General features: G+C 42.7%; 1 protein-coding gene and 1 long non-coding RNA gene across 3 annotated transcripts; one reads left to right on the forward strand and one right to left on the reverse strand.

Moving 5' to 3' along the window:
- Positions 1 to 4684: 4684 nt before the first annotated feature.
- On the forward strand, positions 4685 to 8070 carry LOC112265315 (B-cell CLL/lymphoma 7 protein family member B-B). Its single transcript, XM_024442485.2, has 6 exons — positions 4685 to 4863; positions 5344 to 5419; positions 5496 to 5583; positions 5815 to 5985; positions 6190 to 6293; positions 6436 to 8070. The coding sequence occupies exons 1-6, from the start codon at positions 4772 to 4774 to the stop codon at positions 6502 to 6504; spliced, it is 600 nt and encodes a 199-aa protein (XP_024298253.1). The 5' UTR covers positions 4685 to 4771; the 3' UTR covers positions 6505 to 8070.
- A 4574-nt stretch (positions 8071 to 12644) lies between these two features.
- LOC112265320 lies at positions 12645 to 15339 on the reverse strand. 2 transcript variants are annotated; one of them, XR_002955755.2, is made up of 3 exons: positions 14570 to 15339; positions 14240 to 14368; positions 12645 to 13965 (listed from the first exon to the last, which is right to left on the reverse strand). It is a non-coding gene; the product is annotated as an uncharacterized LOC112265320 (long non-coding RNA). The 2 variants fall into 2 exon arrangements; XR_002955754.2 differs by having other exon boundaries at positions 12645 to 13905; positions 14570 to 15332.
- Positions 15340 to 19609: the final 4270 nt, after the last annotated feature.

The following is a 19609-nucleotide window of genomic DNA, read 5'->3' on the forward strand; positions in this document are numbered from 1 at the left end:
TCAGCTCAGCTATCCCCATTGAGACCGTGTCTGTGCCTCGACCTAGATTGGGCAAAACTAAACATGGCGGTGTTCGCATTAGCAATCTCACTGGAATAAAGACCTCATCCATTCTATCCATTATTGAAAGAGATTGTGATACCCCACATCTCAAAATAGGGCTACTTAATGTTAGATCCCTCACTTCCAAGGCAGTTATAGTCAATGAACTAATCACTGATCACAATCTTGATTGGCCTGAAACATGGCTTAAGCCTGATGAATTTACTGTGTTAAATGAGGCCTCACCTCCTGGTTACACAAGTGACCATATCTCCCGTGCAACCCGCTGAGGCGGAGGTGTTGCTAACATTTATGATAGCAAATTTCAATTTACCCCCCAACAAACGATGTTTTCATCTTTTGAGCTTCTAGTCATGAAATCTATGCAGCCTACTCAATCACTTTCTATAGCTACTGTTTACAGGCCTCCTGGGCCATATACAGCGTTCCTCACAGAGTTCCTTGAATTCCTATCGGACCTTGATTATGAGGAAAAACATTAAGATCCACAACATTTATTCCACAGGACAAAACTAGGTCCAGAGTATGACTGTGGCAGTGAGTAGGTCCGGAGACATGTTGGCCAGACCCACTGAGTCGATGATGGCTCCGAATGCCTTTTGGAGTGGGTCTGTGGACTTTTCCATGTGAATATTAAAGTCACCAAAAATGTGAATATTTTCAGCCATGACGGCTATCACTATTTTATTAAGTTTGCAAGCGCAACAAATAATCTGCTCAGACCCCAACCAAGGATCATCAAAAGTCGTGCTATAAATTCTCGGACAACCCAAAGATTCCTAGATGCCCTTCCAGACTCCCTCCGCCTACCCAAGGACATCAGAGTACAAAAATCAGTTAACCACCTGAGGAACTTAATTTAACCTTGCACAATACCCTAGATGCAGTCGCACCCTTAAAAACTAAACACATTTGTCATAAGAAACTAGCTCCCTGGTATACAGAAAATACCCAAGCTCTGAAGCAAGCTTCCAGAAAATTGGAATGGAAATGGCGCCACACCAAACTGGAAGTCTTCCGACTAGCTTGGAAAGACAGTACCGTGCAGTATCGAAGAGCACTCACTGCTGCTTGATCATCCTATTTTCCAACTTAATTGAGAAAAATAAGAACAATCCAAAATTTATTGTTGATGCTGTCGCAAAGCTAACTAAAAAGCAGCATTCCCTAAGAGAGGATGGCTTTCACTTCCGCAGTGATAAATTCATGAACTTCTTTGAGGAAAAGATCATGATCATTAGAAAGCAAATTATTAACTCCTCTTTAAATCTGCCTATTTCTCCAAAGCTCAGTTGTCCTGAGTCTGCACAAGTCTGCACAACTCTGCCAGGACCTAGGATCAAGGGAGACACTCAAGTGTTTTAGTACTATATCTCTTGACACAATGATGAAAATAATCATGGCCTCTAAACCTTCAAGCTACATACTGGACCCTATTCCAACTAAACTACTGAAAGAGCTGCTTCCTGTGCTTGGCCCTCCTATGTTGAACATAATAAACGGCTCTCTATCCACAGGAGTGGCAGTAATAAAGCCTCTATTGAAAAAGCCTCTATTGAAAAAGCCAAACCTTGACCCAGAAAATATAAAAAACTATCGGCCTATATCAAATCTCCCATTCCTTTCAAAAATGTTAGAAAAAGCTGTTGCACAGCAACTCACTGCCTTCCTGAAAACAAACAATGTATACGAAACGCTTCAGTCTGGTTTTAGACCTCATCATAGCACTGAGACTGCACTTGTGAAGGTGGTAAATTACCTTTTAATGGCGTCAGACCGAGGCTCTGCATCTGTCCTCGTGCTCCTAGACCTTAGTGCTGCTTTTGATACCATCGATCACCACGTTCTTTTGGAGTGATTGGAAACCCAAATTGGTCTACACGGACAAGTTCTGGCCTGGTTTACATCTTATCTGTCGGAAAGATATCAGTTTGTCCTCTGACAAATCAACTGCACATTTCGGTGTTCCTCAAGGTTCTGTTTTAGGACCACTGTTGTTTTCACTATATATTTTACCTCTTGGTGATGTCATTCGGAAACATAATGTTAACTTTCACTGCTATGCGGATGACACACTTGTACATTTTGATGAAACATGGTGAAGCCCCAGCTTTGCTATCACAGACTGGAACATGTTCCGGGATTCTTCCGATGACATTGAGGAATACACCACATCAGTCACTGGCTTTATCAATAAGTGCATTGAGGACGTCGTCCCCACAATGACTGTACGTACATACCCCAACCAGAAACCATGGATTACAGGCAACATTCGCACTGAGCTAAAGGGTAGAGCTGAAGCTTTCAAGGTGCGGGACTCTAACCCGGAAGCTTACAAGAAATCCCGCTATGCCCTGCGACGAACCATCAAACAGGCAAAGCGTCAATACAGGGCTAGGATTAAATCATACTACACCGGCTCCGATGCTCGTCGTATGTGGCAGGGCTTGCAAACTATTACAGACTACAAAGGGAAGCACAGCCGCGAGCTGCCCAGTGACACGAGCCTACCAGACGAGCTAAATCACTTCTATGCTCACTTGAGGCAAGCAACACTGAGGCATGCATGAGAGCATCAGCTGTTCGGGACGACTGTGTTAATACGCTCTCTGTAGCCGACGTGAGTAAGACCTTTAAACAGGTCAACATACACAAGGCTGCGGGGCCAGACGGATTACCAGGACGTGTGCTCCGGGCATGTGCTGACCAACTGGCAGGTGTCTTCACTGACATTTTCAATATGTCCCTGATTGAGTCTGTAATACCAACATGCTTCATGCAGACCACCATAGTCCCTGTGCCAAGAACACAAAGGCAACCTGCCTAAATGACTACAGACCCGTAGCACTCACGTCCGTAGCCATGAAGTGCTTTGAAAGGTAGGTCATGGCTCACATCAACACCATTATCCCAGAAACCCTAGACCGACCCCAATTTGCATACCGCCCAAACAGATCCACAAATGATGCAATCTCTATTGCACTCCACACTGCCCTTTCCCACCTGGACAAAAGGAACACTTATGTGAGAATGCTGTTCATTGACTACAGCTCAGCGTACAACACCATAGTACCCTCAAAGCTCATCACTAAGCTAAGGAGCCTGGGCCTGAACACCTCCCTCTGCAACTGGATCCTCCTCCCCCTCAGGAGGCCGAAAAGATTTGGCATGGGCCCTCAGATCTTCAAAAAGTTCTACAGCTGCACCACTGAGAGCATCTTGACAGGCTGCATCACTGCTTGGTATGGCAACTGCTTGGCATCCGACTGCAAGGCGCAACAGTGGGTTCTGCGTACGGCCCAATACATCACTGGGGGCAAGCTGGGGGCAAGCCAAAGACTCCAGCCACCCAAGTCATAGTGTGCTACCACATGGCAAGCGGTACCGATGCACCAAGTCTGGAACCAACAGGACCCTAAACAGCTTCTATCCCCAAGCCATCTTTGGTATTGGCCATAGTGGAGTTTGGAGTGTGACTGTTTGAGGTTGTGGACAGGTGTCTTTTATACTGATAACAAGTTCAAACAGGTGCCATTAATACAGGTAACGAGTGGAGGACAGAGGAGCCTCTTAAAGAAGAAGTTACAGGTCTGTGAGAGCCAGAAATCTTGCTTGTTTGTAGGTGACCAAATACTTATTTTCCACCATAATTTGCAAATAAATACATAAAAAATCCTACAATGTGATTTTCTGGATTTTCTTTTCTCATTTTGTCTGTCATAGTTGAAGTGTACAAATGATGAAAATTACAGGCCTCTCTCATCTTTTTAAGTGGGAGAACTTGCACAATTGGTGGCTGACTAAATACTTTTTCTTATTTACAATGATGGCCTACACCGGCCAAACCCGTACGATGCTAGGCCAATTGTGCGCCACCCTATGGGTGTCTTTAGTGACGCCTCTAGCACTGAGATGCAGTGCCTTGGACCGCTGCACCACTAATTAAGGTAGTTAGCCACAGCTATAAGATCAGAATACATAAAGGTTACACAAAATATCTCACCCTGCTGATTGAGCCTGCCAACCAATATTTGTTTGCTCCTGTGCTTGACTTGGGCAGGAGCTCACCGGAACTGAGTACCAGTACCTAAAATGTTTTACTGCTTCAGTTCCTGCACCTCCGATAAAATATTGGTTTAAAACTATTGCAGAGTTCCTGCACCTAAATATACACAGTACAAACACACAAAATGAGTGCCGGCACCAATTTCAGTCCACGTCAAGCACTGGTTTGCTCAATAGAACCAAGCTTACAAATGCATGCCATATCAGTGTTTATTGGTCAGTGCAACCCTCTGCAAGACTAAAAAGATAGGCCCATAATAACACATACTGAATATAATTGTATCACTCCCTCTCTATTGTAATTTCTTCATCCCCTCACTTCCTCTCATACCCAAGGATTATCATCTCATATCCAATTTGATATAATGAACCATGTAAATCGTTGTTTATGTCATTTATGCGGTTAAATTATCCAGATATTCATCATTCCCATCATAACAACCTTTTATTTTACTGTCAATGGTAATGTGATGACGTCGGTTCAAAGATGATGGGGAGGATGGAGAAAACAGACAGACCAACCACTAGGAAAAGAGAATGGGTGTTAAAACCTCGCGAGAATATTAGTATATTGGAAGAGTAGGCACACTGCAAGTTTGGAGTTGCAAGAAAATACATCTCCAAAAAGTAACAACAACTAAAGATGTCCGGACGGTCAGGTCGCGCGGAGACACGGAGTCGTGCTAAAGATGATATTAAAAAGGTGCTGGCAGCAATTGAAAAAGTGCGTAAATGGTAAGTAAAAACGCGGGGATTATGTAAATGAAATGTAAACATCTGCAACGCCACACATCAAACTTCACTCGTAAAATGTTAGAAGGGTTGGTGAGTGATTGAAACAACAGCCAATAGAGACTGGGCTGCCGAAGCCCGGTAATGCTATAGGCGGGACTAACGGAATTTTTCCCAATCTGTCAAAATGGCTACACTTGTCCATATGTTGTTGCAATATTACGCATTCTGATATAACTGTGACCCACATTGAACATATCCATCGTCCATCTGAGCAGTTTCGCTCGGCGACTTTCAGGAATATTTGGCAGAAAATGCACTTGCGCATATAAATAAAATAATATCACACACAGGCTATTTACATACCCTAGCCCTATGCATAGCCACCAGTAAATGAGCCAACGCCAGCAGAATCTTAGGTTCATGCTTTTTATTACTGAATGTAGTAAATCTATTCTCTGTTCTGTTACATTTCATTTTCAGGGAGAAGAAGTGGGTAACAGTGGGAGACACATCCCTACGAATATTCAAGTGGGTGCCTGTGACAGACACTAAACAGGTATGTTATCTGCTGCGTCTGGCCATTATATGTATGAAACTACGCTGGCTCTATTTTACTCTCTCCTCTCTTTCAGATATACCGGAGCAAATCCATAACTGGAGAGGTTCGAGGTCTAAAAGATGTGGTGTTGGAAAACTCCAGCTCAACCTTGGATTTCCAAGGTGAGGCACTGACTGACTATGAGCAGCACAAGCAGCACTGTATTTGGAGCAGGTTTTAGAGCACTGCAATACTCTGTATAACAGGGTTTGGGGCGATTCCGTGGGAATTCACTCAATGCAGATTAAAACAATTTGACATACTTTTTAAATGGAAATTCAATTTACCTCCTGAATTGAAAATGATATTGATCTGAAACCGTTCAAGACTTGCTCCTGTTCTCTTCAACATAGATGAATGCAGCAACCAGAGTTTCCTGTCTGATATCTACCAGCCCAAAATGGACAGCAGCAGCTCCAGCTCCCAGCATGCCAGTGAGGCAGTCAGTCCTCTTCCCCACACCACAACCCTCCGCACGACCGAAGACGCTCAACCACCCATGCTGGGCCAGGAGAGTGTGGACGGTACAGTTGGCCTAGCATACTACACCATCACACTGTACCCATATAGGGCAAGGAGCTTTTCCAGAACCTGTAACCTGACTAGGAAAAACTCTGGGCCCTAGCTATTATGTCACTTGTGTAACATGAGGTATACACTATTGGCTATATTACGGTTAATATCTCAATGCCTTTTAAGTGTTTCACTCAATCTCACTCTATATGCAGAACCATCCCAGCCAGCACATGAAGTTGCTGATGAGCCTCCAACATTGATCAAAGAGGACCTGGTTTTGCCCCTTGGTGTCCGAGTAAAAACTCCATGCACAGAGGTAAGTGGTTTTCTATATTAATAAAGGATATTACCTTTTTTTTTCCTGCAAAAAAATGTTATTGATAATTGCTTAAGCTCTTAATAATAACATGAAAGAAATCACCATAGTCAATTGATTTAAATACCAATATTTCTAACAGGAAGAAGAGGGATCAGGAGCCCCTCCACTGAAGAAAGTTTGCACTGAAAAAAAGGCTGTACTGAGATAACTAGTTGATTGGATGGACATGCATGTAACCCATGCAATAGCTTTATTGAAGGCTTCAAATTGGACATACGAATAACTGCCAAAATAATAGAAACACTTGAGTAAATGAGGGATACAAAGTATATTGAAAGCAGGTGCTTCCATACAGGTGTGGTTCCTGAGTTAATTAAGCAATTAACATCCCATCATGCTTCGGGTCATGTATATAAATGCTGGGGCAGGCCATTATTATGGCTACCATAGTACTGTATGACAACACCAAATGATGCAATTTCTTATGGCAGAATGGAGTCGCTGCCCTCCGATAGAGTTCCAGACACTTGTGGAATCTGTGCCAAGGTGCATTGAAGCAGTTCTGGCTCGTGGTGGCACAACGCCCTATTAAGACACTTTATGTTGGTGTTTACTTCATTTTGGCAGTTATTTGTAGATAGATTATTATAAAATATGCATTTCTGTTAATCAAGTTATTACAAATGGAATACATTTAAAAAGAACGTTGACGTTATTGTTTTAAGTTGTTTTTTAAAAATACAATTTTACTTTCTCAGCTTTGAAAAGGAATCTTAAGCCGTTTAATGTGTTACACTGTACATAAAGTCGTGCTCACAGAAAGTGCCTATCGCTCTGAAATATACACTATTTATTTTCTGTCAGGCAAATGTCTCATATATTATGCTATTTGTATAAATTGCACAGATATAAATAATTATGGCCCCTATTCAATCAAATCAGTTTGTTAATCCTAAGGGATGAAGTGGAGCACATCTTAATTCATGTTCGGTTGAGTTTCTTTTGTTTCACACTGTTAGCGCTGTTTTGTTAAATACATTTATCCAAGCAGCAGAGGAAGTATGAGGGGAAACTTATTCCAGTCACTGGATTTGATTGAATATGGGCTGAAGTTTTTTAAATCATTTTTTTTACGTTTGTACTTTGCTTTGCAAATAAGATTAGAAAACTGTTTGTCATGTCTATCCTTTTTGATATACTGTATCTTGCTTGTTCCATTTTCATAGAGCATTGAAAGTGAATGGTGAACGAGGTTGAAAGGTAGTTCAAGACCTTGGTGTAAATACACTTGTATTCTATTTCACAGAATGTTTCTTATTGTCAGGTGGGTCATGCTCTCAAGTGCTTATTTTTGTGCTGCAAAAGTGATGCACATGCTGGAATATACGCTGCACCATAGTAAAATTGTGTTTTCTGTTTGCAGTGTTTTGCATCTTTTGACTCCCATACTCTCAAATAATTGGCCAAAATATTTTTCACCATATAGGATGACCACTTGAACTGGTTGCATTTTATCAACACTGTTTCATAGAAATTATTGGATTGCAAATCCATGGCCTTCAGCCCTCAATCTATACATAGAAGGCTTGGGCCGTGGCTGACCATAAGTCTCCAGACTTAGCACTGTGGGTTTTTATCAAGTCCATGAAATAAACTCCTGACACCTGATAGAGATGATATAATTATTCTTGGTTGAATGTTAACATCCATGGGAAGTAAGTAACTCCTACCACTGTGGGACATTTAATTTCACTATAAATTCTTGTGAAAATGTGATTTTAGTGTTTTTGTTATTTGTAAACAATACTATTTTCCTGTCATACTAAAAATTTTCATGAGAAATACTCCATTGCTTGTTATTGAATGTAAGGGATAGTTCACTCAAAATAAAACAAAGTGGATTATAGGGGAATAAGGTGGCTTTTCAAAATTGTAATGCATACAATGTTTTCAGACAGGGATACTGAATCTAAATGCAATGGGACATTTTTTTTTTTTTACATAAACTTTTCTCTTTCTAGAAGGGGCCCAACAATGTCAATATATTTGACAGTTATGGAGGTGCCCAGCCCACCCAAGCAATAGAGCAGTGGTTCCCAACCTTTTCGGTTACTGTACCACCAAATGAATTTTGCTCTGCCAGGAGTACCCCTGAAGTACCCCCACATGTGCATTTTACCAGTAGGCCTATGGTCTCATGAGTCTTCTCAAGTACCCCCTGTGGAAAGGCCAAGTACCCCCAGGGGTCCAAGTCTCCTGGTTGGGAACCACTGAAATAGAGCCCCACAGCGAATGCATCATAAAAACTAGCGGTCAAACAGGGAAATATTTCCCAAACTTTTTTTTTTCACCATTCATTTTTCCCATAGGGCATTTAGGAACCACTTCAAACAAGGTCTGTGTCTCGTGTAGACTTTCCCTGGCGTGACGTTTTGATAACCATGTAAACTCTGTCAGACAAGGTGACTTTTAACAATATATTTGGCTCTATTTACTCTCCGATTTGAAAATGCTAATTAGCATCAAAGTAGACATGCAAGACTACAAGCTCCTGCACTTCATTTCTTGCAGACACCTTTGCTGTCAACTAGCTAGCTACTAGCAACCTTGATCCAAAACAAAATATATATTGAACATTTTCATTTACCGTTCCATATTTTATATAACTAATATTTGTTGTCTTATTTATGCTTCTGGTCTTGTGTTGTGTACATAATACTATTCTAGTAGCAGTCAGATATTTACAATGTGCCAAGAATGCTATTTTTTTGCAAAGAAGCTAGCTAGCCAGCTACGTAAATTAATACTAGCAACACCCTTATTTTACAAGATCGTCTTCACCTTCAGCCAGTGGAGGTCTATATTTAATCCCTTAACATTTCTGCCAACTATATGAACGAGGAGAAATCTATTTCAATTAATGGTGTCAGAATGCACTGCTGTATTAAAGCAATTCAGAACTAACTTGTGGACATGTTCTGAAAATTCTTGCAATTCAAAGCGAGATTAATTAATTGCAGAATGTGTACATAATTATGAATGAATAAGCATATTTGTTTGACAAGAATGCACCTAGTCACCCATCAATCACTTCAAACAACTGAACTCCCAACAGTTACATTGTTTTAAAGAAATGAACAATGCATACATAAGCCTTTTATACATAACATATAAACATCTTACTTAAAGTAAACATTAAACAATTTATTAATCAATGCCACAAACCTGGGACATCGAAGATAACCATATGAATGAGTATTACCATCAGAGAGCGCACAGATTCTTCTGCTTTTCCATTTTAGAAATTAGACCAGCAAAAATAACAATGTAAAACGTATTGTGTATTGTGATTTTTGTTGGGTGAGAAACAACTGGATGCGTAAGGTAGGTTTAATATAAAATACTAGGTCAACTCCGGCAGAATGAGAAACAAAATATCACGTCCTGACCATAGAAAGCCTATATTTTCTATGGTAGAGTAGGTCAGGGCGTGACTAGGGGGGTTAGTCTAGTTTATATTTTCTATGTGGGGTTCTAGGTTGTTTTTTGTATGTTGGGATTTTGGTATGATTCCCAATTAGAGGCAGCTGGCTATAGTTGTCTCTAATTGGGGATCATACTTAAGTAGCATTTTTTCCATCTGTGGGTTATTGGATATTGTTTATGTTTAGTTGCCTGTTAGCAATGCATTGTGGTCACGATTCGTTTATTCTTTATTGTTTTGTCTTTGCTAAAGTTTCACTTCTTTAAAAAATTATGTGGAACTCATATCGCGCTGCGTCTTGGTCCGACCATTATTACGAACACTGTGACAGAATATCCCATCAAAACAGGACCAAGCAGCGTGCCCAGGAGGAGAAGACATTCTGGACTTGGGAGGAAATTATGGCTGGAGACGAAAGTCTTCCGTGGAAGCAGACGTAAGCGGTGAGGGAAGGACAGCGACGATGCCAGGGTTCGCAGCGACGACGCCAGGGTTCGCGTCCACGAAGCAAGCCTAAAAGACAGCCTGAAAAAAAAAAAAGGGGGGCACACGGGGTGGTCAGCGACGCTGAGGGGTGAGTCAGAGACCGAAGGAGGAATATTGGGACAATTTGAGTGAAGAGTGGTTGGCGAAAGTTCAGGAGAGTGATGAGAGAGAGCTGTTTGGTTTGGTTGGAGAGGCAAGACAGTCGCCCTGAGGAGCATGTTAGCCGTCTGATGCCACCTGTGCCAGCTCTCAGCACTGGCTTTGAGGAGAGTGTCATCGTTCCGGTACAATATCTGCTGTTTCTACGCACCGTGTCTCCAGTGCGCCTTCACAGCCCAGTACGTCCTGTGCCAGCTCCTCGCACTTGCCGGACGAGGTGTGTCATCGAACCGGTACCATTGATCCCGGCTATATGCACCAGGTCTCCAGTACGTCTCCACAGCCTGGTACGTCCTGTGCCTGCTCCTCGCACTCTCCCTCAAGTGCGTCTTCACAGTCGGGTATGTCCTGTGCCTGCTCCTCGCACTTTCCCTGAAGTGCGTGTCCCTAGTCCCGTACGTCCCTGTGCCTCCTCCCAGCACTCGCCCTGAAGTGCGTGCCACTAGTCCGGTGCCACCTGTACCGGCCCCATGCACCAGGCTTCCTGCGACGAGCCCCAGTCCGGAGCTTCCGGCAACAGTTCCCAGTCCGGAGCTTCCAGCGACAGTTCCCAGTCCCGGAACCTCCGGCGACAGTTCCCAGTCCCGGAACCTCCGGCGACAGATCCCAGTCCGGAGCTTCCGGCGACAGTTCCCAGTCCGGAGCTTCCGGCGACAGTTCCCAGTCCCGGAACCTCCGGCAACAGTTCCCAGGTCCGGAACCTCCGGCGACAGTTCCCAGGTCCGGAACCTCCGGCGACGTTCCCAGGTCCAGAACCTCCTGAGACGGTCCACGGTCCGGAACCTCCAGCTCCATGGCCGGAGCCTTCCCCTGCGCCGATGCCCAGTCTGAGCACGGCGTCCAGTTCAGCTCCAAGTCCAGTCTTCTTCTGCGTTGGTGCCCAATCCAGGCAAAGCGTCCAGTCCCGCTCCATGGTGGGAGCCTTCCCCTGCGCCGAGGTCCAGTCCAGGCACAGTGTTCAGCCTGGGTCCATGGCTGGATCCACGGGATGAGCGGGTTCTTTGTCCCGCACCAGAGCCGCCCCCGATGCTGGCAGATACGCGGGATGAGCGGGTACTTCGCCCTGCACCAGAGCCGACACTAGACACCCCCCCCCCTAACCCTCCCTTTTTGTTTTCTGGTTTTGCGGTCGCAGTCCGCACCTATGGGGAGGGGGTGGGGGGGTACTGTCACGTCCTGACCATAGAAAGCCTTTATTTTCTGGGCCTCCCGGGTGGCGCAGTGATCTAGGGCACTGCATCGCAGTGCTAGCTGGGCCACCAGAGACTCTGGGTTCGCGACCAGGCTCTGTCGCAGCTGGCCATGACCGGGAGGTCCGTGGGGCGACGCACAATTGGCCTAGTGTCGCCCGGGTTAGGGAGGGTTTGGCCGGTAGGGATATCCTTGTCTCATCGCGCACTAGCGACTCCTGTGGCGGGCCGGGCGCAGTGCACGCTAACCAGGTCGCCAGGTGCACTGTGTTTCCTCCAACACATTGGTGCGGCTGGCTTCCGGATTGGATGCACGCTGTGTTAAGAAGCAGTGCGACTTGGTTGGGTTGTGTATCGGAGGATGCATGGCTTTTGACCTTCGTCTCTCCCGAGCCCATACGGGAGTTGTAGCGATGAGCAACTATTGGATACCACGAAATTGGGGAGAAAAGGGGGTAAAATTCCCCCCCAAAAAGAAAGCCTATATTTTCTATGGTAGAGTAGGTCAGGGTGTGACTAGGGGGATTAGTCTAGTTTATATTTTCTATGTGGGGTTCTAGGTTGTTTTTTCTATGTTGGGGTTTTGGTATGATTCCCAATTAGAATCATGCTGGCTATCGTTGTCTCTAATTGGGGATCATACTTAAGTAGAATTTTTTCCACCTGTGGGTTATGGGATATTGTTTATGTTTAGTTGCCTGATAGCACTGCATTGTCGTCACAGTTCATTTATTCTTTATTGTTTTGTCTTTGCTAAAGTTTCACCTCTTTATTAAATTATGTGGAACTCATATCGCGCTGCGTCTTGGCTTGACCATTATTACGGACATCGTGACACAAAACAAGGAAGCCATGCCTAAACACAGCTATATCAACAGCCTTCTTGTCAATGTAATGTTGCTGCTGTCAATTGTGAGCAGAATATTTACCACTGCATTCAGTCTGAACCCCAGAATTAGCAGGACAGAATTACACAGGTGAAATAAGGTAACAAAAACAGTACACCACAACACCTTTAAACCTTTTTTCTTTAAATTATGATTTTTTATTGAATATTTAAAACATATAATATATTTGCAGGGAAGCTGCTCAACAACAACATCACATTAGTCATCTAAAAGACTCCCATCCAGAGCGACACACAGAAGCAACCAGGGTCAACGGCCAGCTCAAGGGCACGTCGACAGATGTTCCACAAAGTCAAAAACGGGGACCCGAACCAACGATCCATCAGCCACCGGCCCAAGTTTCCAACCGCCGTCCAAGATCCCCCTCCCCACAGTTACCCAAGAGCTGCCCCTCAACCATCTGAGACCCCCCCTCCCCGAGAAAATAAGATTTTAAAATAATAATTCCACCACCCCTTTCCCAATAACCAGGAAAAAGAACAAAAGAGAAATAAGAGAAAGACAAAGGAAAAACAGAAAACAACAATGCAGAAAACAAAAGACACCAAGGACAACAAAAAATCATAACAAGCAAGGCCAACTGAATGTTTGAGTGCATGTATGGCCCTATTTACATGTGTGTGTGTCTGTGTATGTGCACATTTAAAAAGTTTTAAAGAACCGCGCTCGTGGTGCCCCAGATCCTAATGAGTTATGTTTTACATGATTCATTTAATCGGGTAACAATTAAACATAGTTAATTAGATAAATAACAGTCTTCAGATTAATGTTAAAGTCAAATCACGATAACTTATATACGATGGTTTGAGCAGAGTAACTGGTTGGTCCTACTTAAATTCGCTTTTGAAGATACTTTACTTAGGACAGCCAATCAGCCGTACCAGTGATTTTCTGGGAGGTGAGTTTATTGTCTCCACCTCGACTTGAGATTCAAAGTTCAAACCATTTTAAACACGCAGCTGCAGCTTCACACTTTTCTGGTCCCATGTGCTAATTCATAACCCATCATTTATAACTTTTGCACGAAACTGGCGGTTCTGGCAGGCTGGCATGCTCCATGACGTCACTCCGGGCGGTGTGCAAAGTTATGGAAACAATTCTCTATTATAACTTTTCAAATCACATCCCTCTCTTAACAAAAACACGTTCATAATTTTTCATATTACATGCACAACCCATAGTATGGAAACTTCATCCATGTAGTGGGTATACTTTCCAAGTTACAGTATTTCCTTTATAACATTTTTAATGACATCACAAAATAGCATACAAAACGGCATTAGTGTTCTGTAGATCGCCTCTGACCATTCCCCACATTCTACGTTAGAAATATTGTCCAGTATTCGCTTTTGAAAGTGTTAAGAGTTTCAGCGGGAACAAGTCTGTTGAGACAAAGCACATTCCTTTGGTGAATTTTGAGAGCACAGGTCTGGATCTTCTCCCTTGATTTACAACAGGATGTGAGTTGTTAATCCCCACTAGTTCTTTCCTTCCCCCTCTATTGGGGAGAGGGGGACTGATTGAAGTTATTCATTGCAAACCTGATCTGACCGATTTAGATTCTCATGGTCAGTCATAACAAAGACGATGAGTGATCACATGATTTCCACCAATGGAGCCACACACAATTCAACTTAAGCATTGAGGACATCATTTAGTTGACAACCTCGTGGTTTATACTATGTCTACTGTGTGTGAATGATGGAAGAGTCTTACCCCGGATGTAGGTCCATTTCAGTGTGTGTGGTCGCTTAGGCCCGCACATCAACCAGTACTGGGACCATTGGAGACTTGGGATGCTTGCTCTCAGAGTGCTGCTTGAACGTCTTCGGGTTTGTATTTACTCTATAAAGGTCAAGTACAAAATGGAGGAAGTTAACAATCTGTGGCTTAGATTGAATTCAAAGTTGACACAAATGATAAACTAAGCAATATGATGCAACAAACTACTATACATATGAAAGACTGTACCACACAGGCCAGTACAATAGCCTACACATAGAGAGTAACCTAAAAGCACATACAGTACCAACCAATACTACTCACCCAACAGACAAGGCAGGTGTGGACCAGTGCTGCCTTGGCTGCAGTCTTCTGGTCCATAGCTGCTCCGTGCTTTTTAGCAGCGGCCGCATTGGTATCAGTTAACAAGTTCAACTGTTCCCATAGTACAGAATAATTACTTAAATGGGTGGACAGATCCAGATACAAATAGCAGGACTGTATAAGCTTTTGTTCCAGCCGAGCTCATACCTGATTACAAAACATAGCCTATCGCGGTGATTCATTATTTTGATTATTTAAGTCAGGTGTTAGAGCTGGGCTGGGACAAAACCCTTCACAGGACTTCCTGCAATGACTGAAACAGACCAAAGCAGGAGCACAGCGTTCCAGGTTGAAACAGCTGACCTAGTTGAGAGGTGATAAGACTCAGGCACACCCATTGGTTCTGGAATAGAAAAGGTGCAAAGAAGGTTTGCAATTTGGTATCAATAACATGACAGTAATTCTACCTAAAAGAAAAACTAACATGTGAATACCAATTAATTTAAAACCCACCATAGCAGACAGGACTAAATAACATTACATAACCTTGCCTACTAGCTATACTAATGATCTGCTTTCCAGAGGGTAACAGCAAACAGATCAACTCCTTCCTGTAGTAAAGTAAGCACACTGTTGACTCAAGAGAGGATGATAATAAGTCCATCTCTGAAACCTCTCAAAAAGCCAGACCAAAATCAGTGGTGTAAAGTACTTAAGTAAAAATACTTGAAAAGGGTATCTGTACTTTCCTTTACTATTTAACATTTTGACTACTTTTACTTCACAACATTCCTAAATAAAATAATGTACTTTTTACTCCATATATTTTCCCTGACACCCAAAATGACTTGTTACATTTTGAATGCTCATCAAGAGAACATACCTGGTCATCCCTACTTCCTCTGATCTGGGGGACTCACTAAACGCATGCTTCATTTGTAAATTATGTTTGAGTGTTGAAGTTTGCCCCTGGCTATCCGTTTAATGCATTTGTTTTATTAATATAAGGAGTTTGAAACTATTTATACTTTTCTAAGTATATTTAAGTAATTACATTTACCTTTGATACTTATGTATATTTAAAACCAAATACCTTTACTGGGTGACTTTTACTTTTACTTGAGTCATTTTCTATTAAGGTATATTTACTTTTACTCAAGTATGACATTTTGGTACTTTTTCCACCACCAACCAAAATAATACAGCAAGCTAGGGCATCTACAAGTCAATTAGTAATGAAGTAGGTTACCCACCCCTCACCCACAGACACAAAAACATACTCTCAAGAACGCCTAGTGTCACCATCTACGTTATATTGATATGGATTTACTGTCAAAATACACGTCTCTCCACCCTAACAATGGGAGTCATTGTCAACGAAACGCCACAGTGGGCTGTCTCAGCTCCCGCCTATCCTTTCTTTGGATTGGTGGATACATCTCATTAGTGTAATGTTTTTTTGATGAGGGTTGCTGACGTCAACCGCCAGTATTCAATGGAGAGAAATGCTATACTACTAGCCTCATGACATGAAAATGCATAGTCATCTCGATACAACTCTGATATAAAGTATTTTGTCTCACAAAGTACACTATCAGTAGACTCGTAACATCTTAAGCATTACAAAACTTCTATCAGATCAAATAAACCTCACATAGCAAATAAGCCATTCATTTTTTAGTTGAGCAAATTTGACACTCTGTCATTGACCTCCATACAAAAACGTCTTGCTGGGTGGGCAAAACAAAAAAACAACTCTTCTCTTCCTCTTCCTCTCTGATAATAGTCACCTTGTCTGAGAGAGATTCGTCATGTCAAAACGTCATATCAAAACGTCATGTCAGTGTAAGCCTACACGCAACACAAACCTTATTTGAATTGTTTCTAAAAAATCGATTGGAACCATTTCCGTGTTTGATCGCTAGGTTTTATGAGTATTATGACATACTGTGGTTCTCTATTCAAATCCCGATTATGGTACTTACACTGTAGATACAACATTATTACATTATTTACAGTGGTTGATGGAATTTTACAGTATGGTAGCAGCTGCTACAGTACAATATATGTTTTCATTTGATGACATATAAAAAATATTCAAAGTGTCTGGGTCTTAATTGCCATCTGCATACACCATCGACATTGGCTGTGTTCGAGAGCATCAAGACCATGATGTAGCATGGGTAAATTGTAACTGAATTTTGTCTTGCTGCTTTTTGTTCTATGTTGCTGCGTCTTGCTTGTCCTATGTTGCTACGTCTTGCTTGTCCTATGTTGCTACGTCTTGCTTGTCCTATGTTGCTCTGTCTGTATGCTATGTATTGCTTGTCCTATGTTGTTATTGTCTATATTGTAATTGTTTTTAATAACCTGCCCGGGGACTGCGGTTGAAAATTAGCCGGCTGGCTAAAACCGTCACTTTTACTGAAACGTTGATTAATGTGCACTGTCCCTGTAAAAATAAAATAAACTCAAACCGACTGATCTACAAATAATATTGAGCAGTTATTTAAGATGCAAGCCAGGTGATTTGTAGATCAGGCAATCTCAACTTGACTTTAAAGTCGGCTGTAATAGAGCTCGCCTGCTTGTAGTCCTAAAACCTGGAAATTAGCTACCTCTGGTTCATTCAGCAGTCCCTACAGGAAAAATCAATGTGAAAATAATATGTTTTTGGATTAAATGTATATTTTTGTATAAACGCTGAAAATAAGGTATGTGGTAAACGCAGACTTAGAAGATCTTATACATTTTGTCCTATAAGATAATCTTCATCAGATAATGTCACTTTCTGTGAATTTTGAAGAAATTATGTAATAATAAAAATCACAAAGGCTTCACAATTCATGTTAACTGAATGCTATTATCTCACAGAACAAAACGTATAAGATCTCAAGACAAAGGAGATGATTGTGGACTACTGAAAAAAGAGAATCGAGCACGCCCCCATTCTCATCGACGGGGCTGCAGTGGAGCAGGTTGAGAGCTTCAAGTTCCTTGGTGTCCACATTACCAACAAACTAACATGGTCCAAGCACACCAAGACAGTCATGAAGAGGGCACGACTGTCACCCACCTGTCCTTGTTATTGTCTCCACCCCCTACAGGTGTCGCTTGTTTTCCCCACTGTATTCATCCCTGTGTTTCCTGTCTCTCTGTGCCAGTTCGTCTTGTATGTCCAACTCAACTAGCGTGTTTTTCCTGTGCACCTGCCTTTTGTATTCTCTTTTTGCTAGCCCCCCCGGTTCTGACCCGTGCCTGTTTCTGGACTCTGTATCCGCCTTCCTTGACCTCGAGCCTGCCTGCCACTCTGTACCTCCCGGATTCTGAACTGGTTTTGACCTTTTTCCAGTCCACGACCATTCTCTTGAATACCCCTTTTTGGATCTATAAACATCTAAGACTCCAACCATCTGCCTCCTGCGTCTCGCTTTGTGCCCTGATAACAACAACAAATTATTTCTCCTCAGGAGACTGAAAAGATTTGGCATGGATCCTCAGCAGGACCATCGAGAGCATGGTTGCATCACTGCCTGGTATGGCAACTGCTTGGCCTCAGACCGCAAAGCACTACAGAGGGTAGTGCGAATGGCGCAGTACATCACTAGGACCAAGCCTCCTGCCATCCAGGACCTATATACCAGGCGGTGTCAGAAGAAGGCCCTAAAAATGGTCAAAGACTCCAGCCACCCTAGTTATAGACTGTTCTCTCTGCTACCACATGGCAACCAGTACCGGAGCGCCAAGTCTGGGTCCAAGAGGTTTCTAAACTGCTTTTACCCCCAAGCCATAAGACTCCTGAACACCTAATCAAATGGCTACCCGGACTATCTGCATTGTTGGTTAGGGGCTCATAAGTATTTCACTCTAAGGTCTACCTGTTGTATTCGGCGCATGTGACTAATACAATTTGATTTGAAACCTGTGTTAACCTCAGACATCATTTTCGTGTTTATTCCAAAACCCATTTTTTTCACCATTCATTTTCCCCATAGGGATGGCTGAACCAAAGATGGTTTAGTATAAAGATATGTAGAAACTGCTTCTCCAATATAAATACCTATTCACGCTTGTAGGCTATGTCATGGCGATGTTGGCTTGCTAAACTCATACACCCGATAACGTGTTTCTGCGCAACGGTCGTATCGCGCCAAACTGCGCATGTGCAGGCCGTCAATTCAAAGGTACTCTTTCTATATGAAGTTGTTCTTGCCGAAAATTAAAACTTGTTCGTTTGTCACATTCACGAGGTGGGAGTAATAACATGTTCAGCTACTTAAGGCGAAAGCTCGAAACTATGTTGTGCCTTTACATTTCAAGAAAATTAACAACTAAGGAAGGATTTTCCACTTCACTCATTCCCTAAACCCCGGTCTGCCGAGTCTTCCTCGCTAGAGTTCCCGAATGTGGCTGAACAAACCAGAGGTAAATCATTTCCGGGTTTAGGACTACAACAACGATTTTTTTTTTATAACTAACCCAAGATAGACCACAGCCTGACGTTTCAAATTGAAACAAATGAGTCATAGTGGGCAGAACAAGCAGAGAGGGGTGCAGAGCCAAGCACGAGCTAGCGAGATTACTCACTGCCTGACCATTTCATTTTCTTACAGCTCACATTGCTAAACCACACCCCTAATAGGATATTAGGTCGGTCAGGTAGTGACAAATTAACAATTAAAATCAATAAATCGCGTGTCCAAAATTACTTGTCATTTGAAATAATGTGTTGACACAACAGCGGCAAATCTAATTATAATGGGGTTATGAAACTGGCTCCATGACGTTTCATTCCGGAGGAGGGTACCATTTTGTCTCTATTGTTTCCAACCGTATTTCAAAGATTGTTATGAATAAACCAAGACAGACCACAGCCTGTCGTTTCAAACGGGAACAAATTAGTCATAGTGAGAAGAACAAGCAAGGAGGTGGGGACGATCTAGAGATCCTATTGGCGCGTCGGGTGCTTCACATTTATACATCCGGTAAAACATCTTCCTCCTTGTTCTATTTGTGATAGAACTCGACAGTTTGTAGTCA

The sequence above is a fragment of the Oncorhynchus tshawytscha genome, linkage group LG13 (assembly GCF_018296145.1).
Source record: "Oncorhynchus tshawytscha isolate Ot180627B linkage group LG13, Otsh_v2.0, whole genome shotgun sequence".
NCBI lineage: Eukaryota > Metazoa > Chordata > Actinopteri > Salmoniformes > Salmonidae > Oncorhynchus > Oncorhynchus tshawytscha.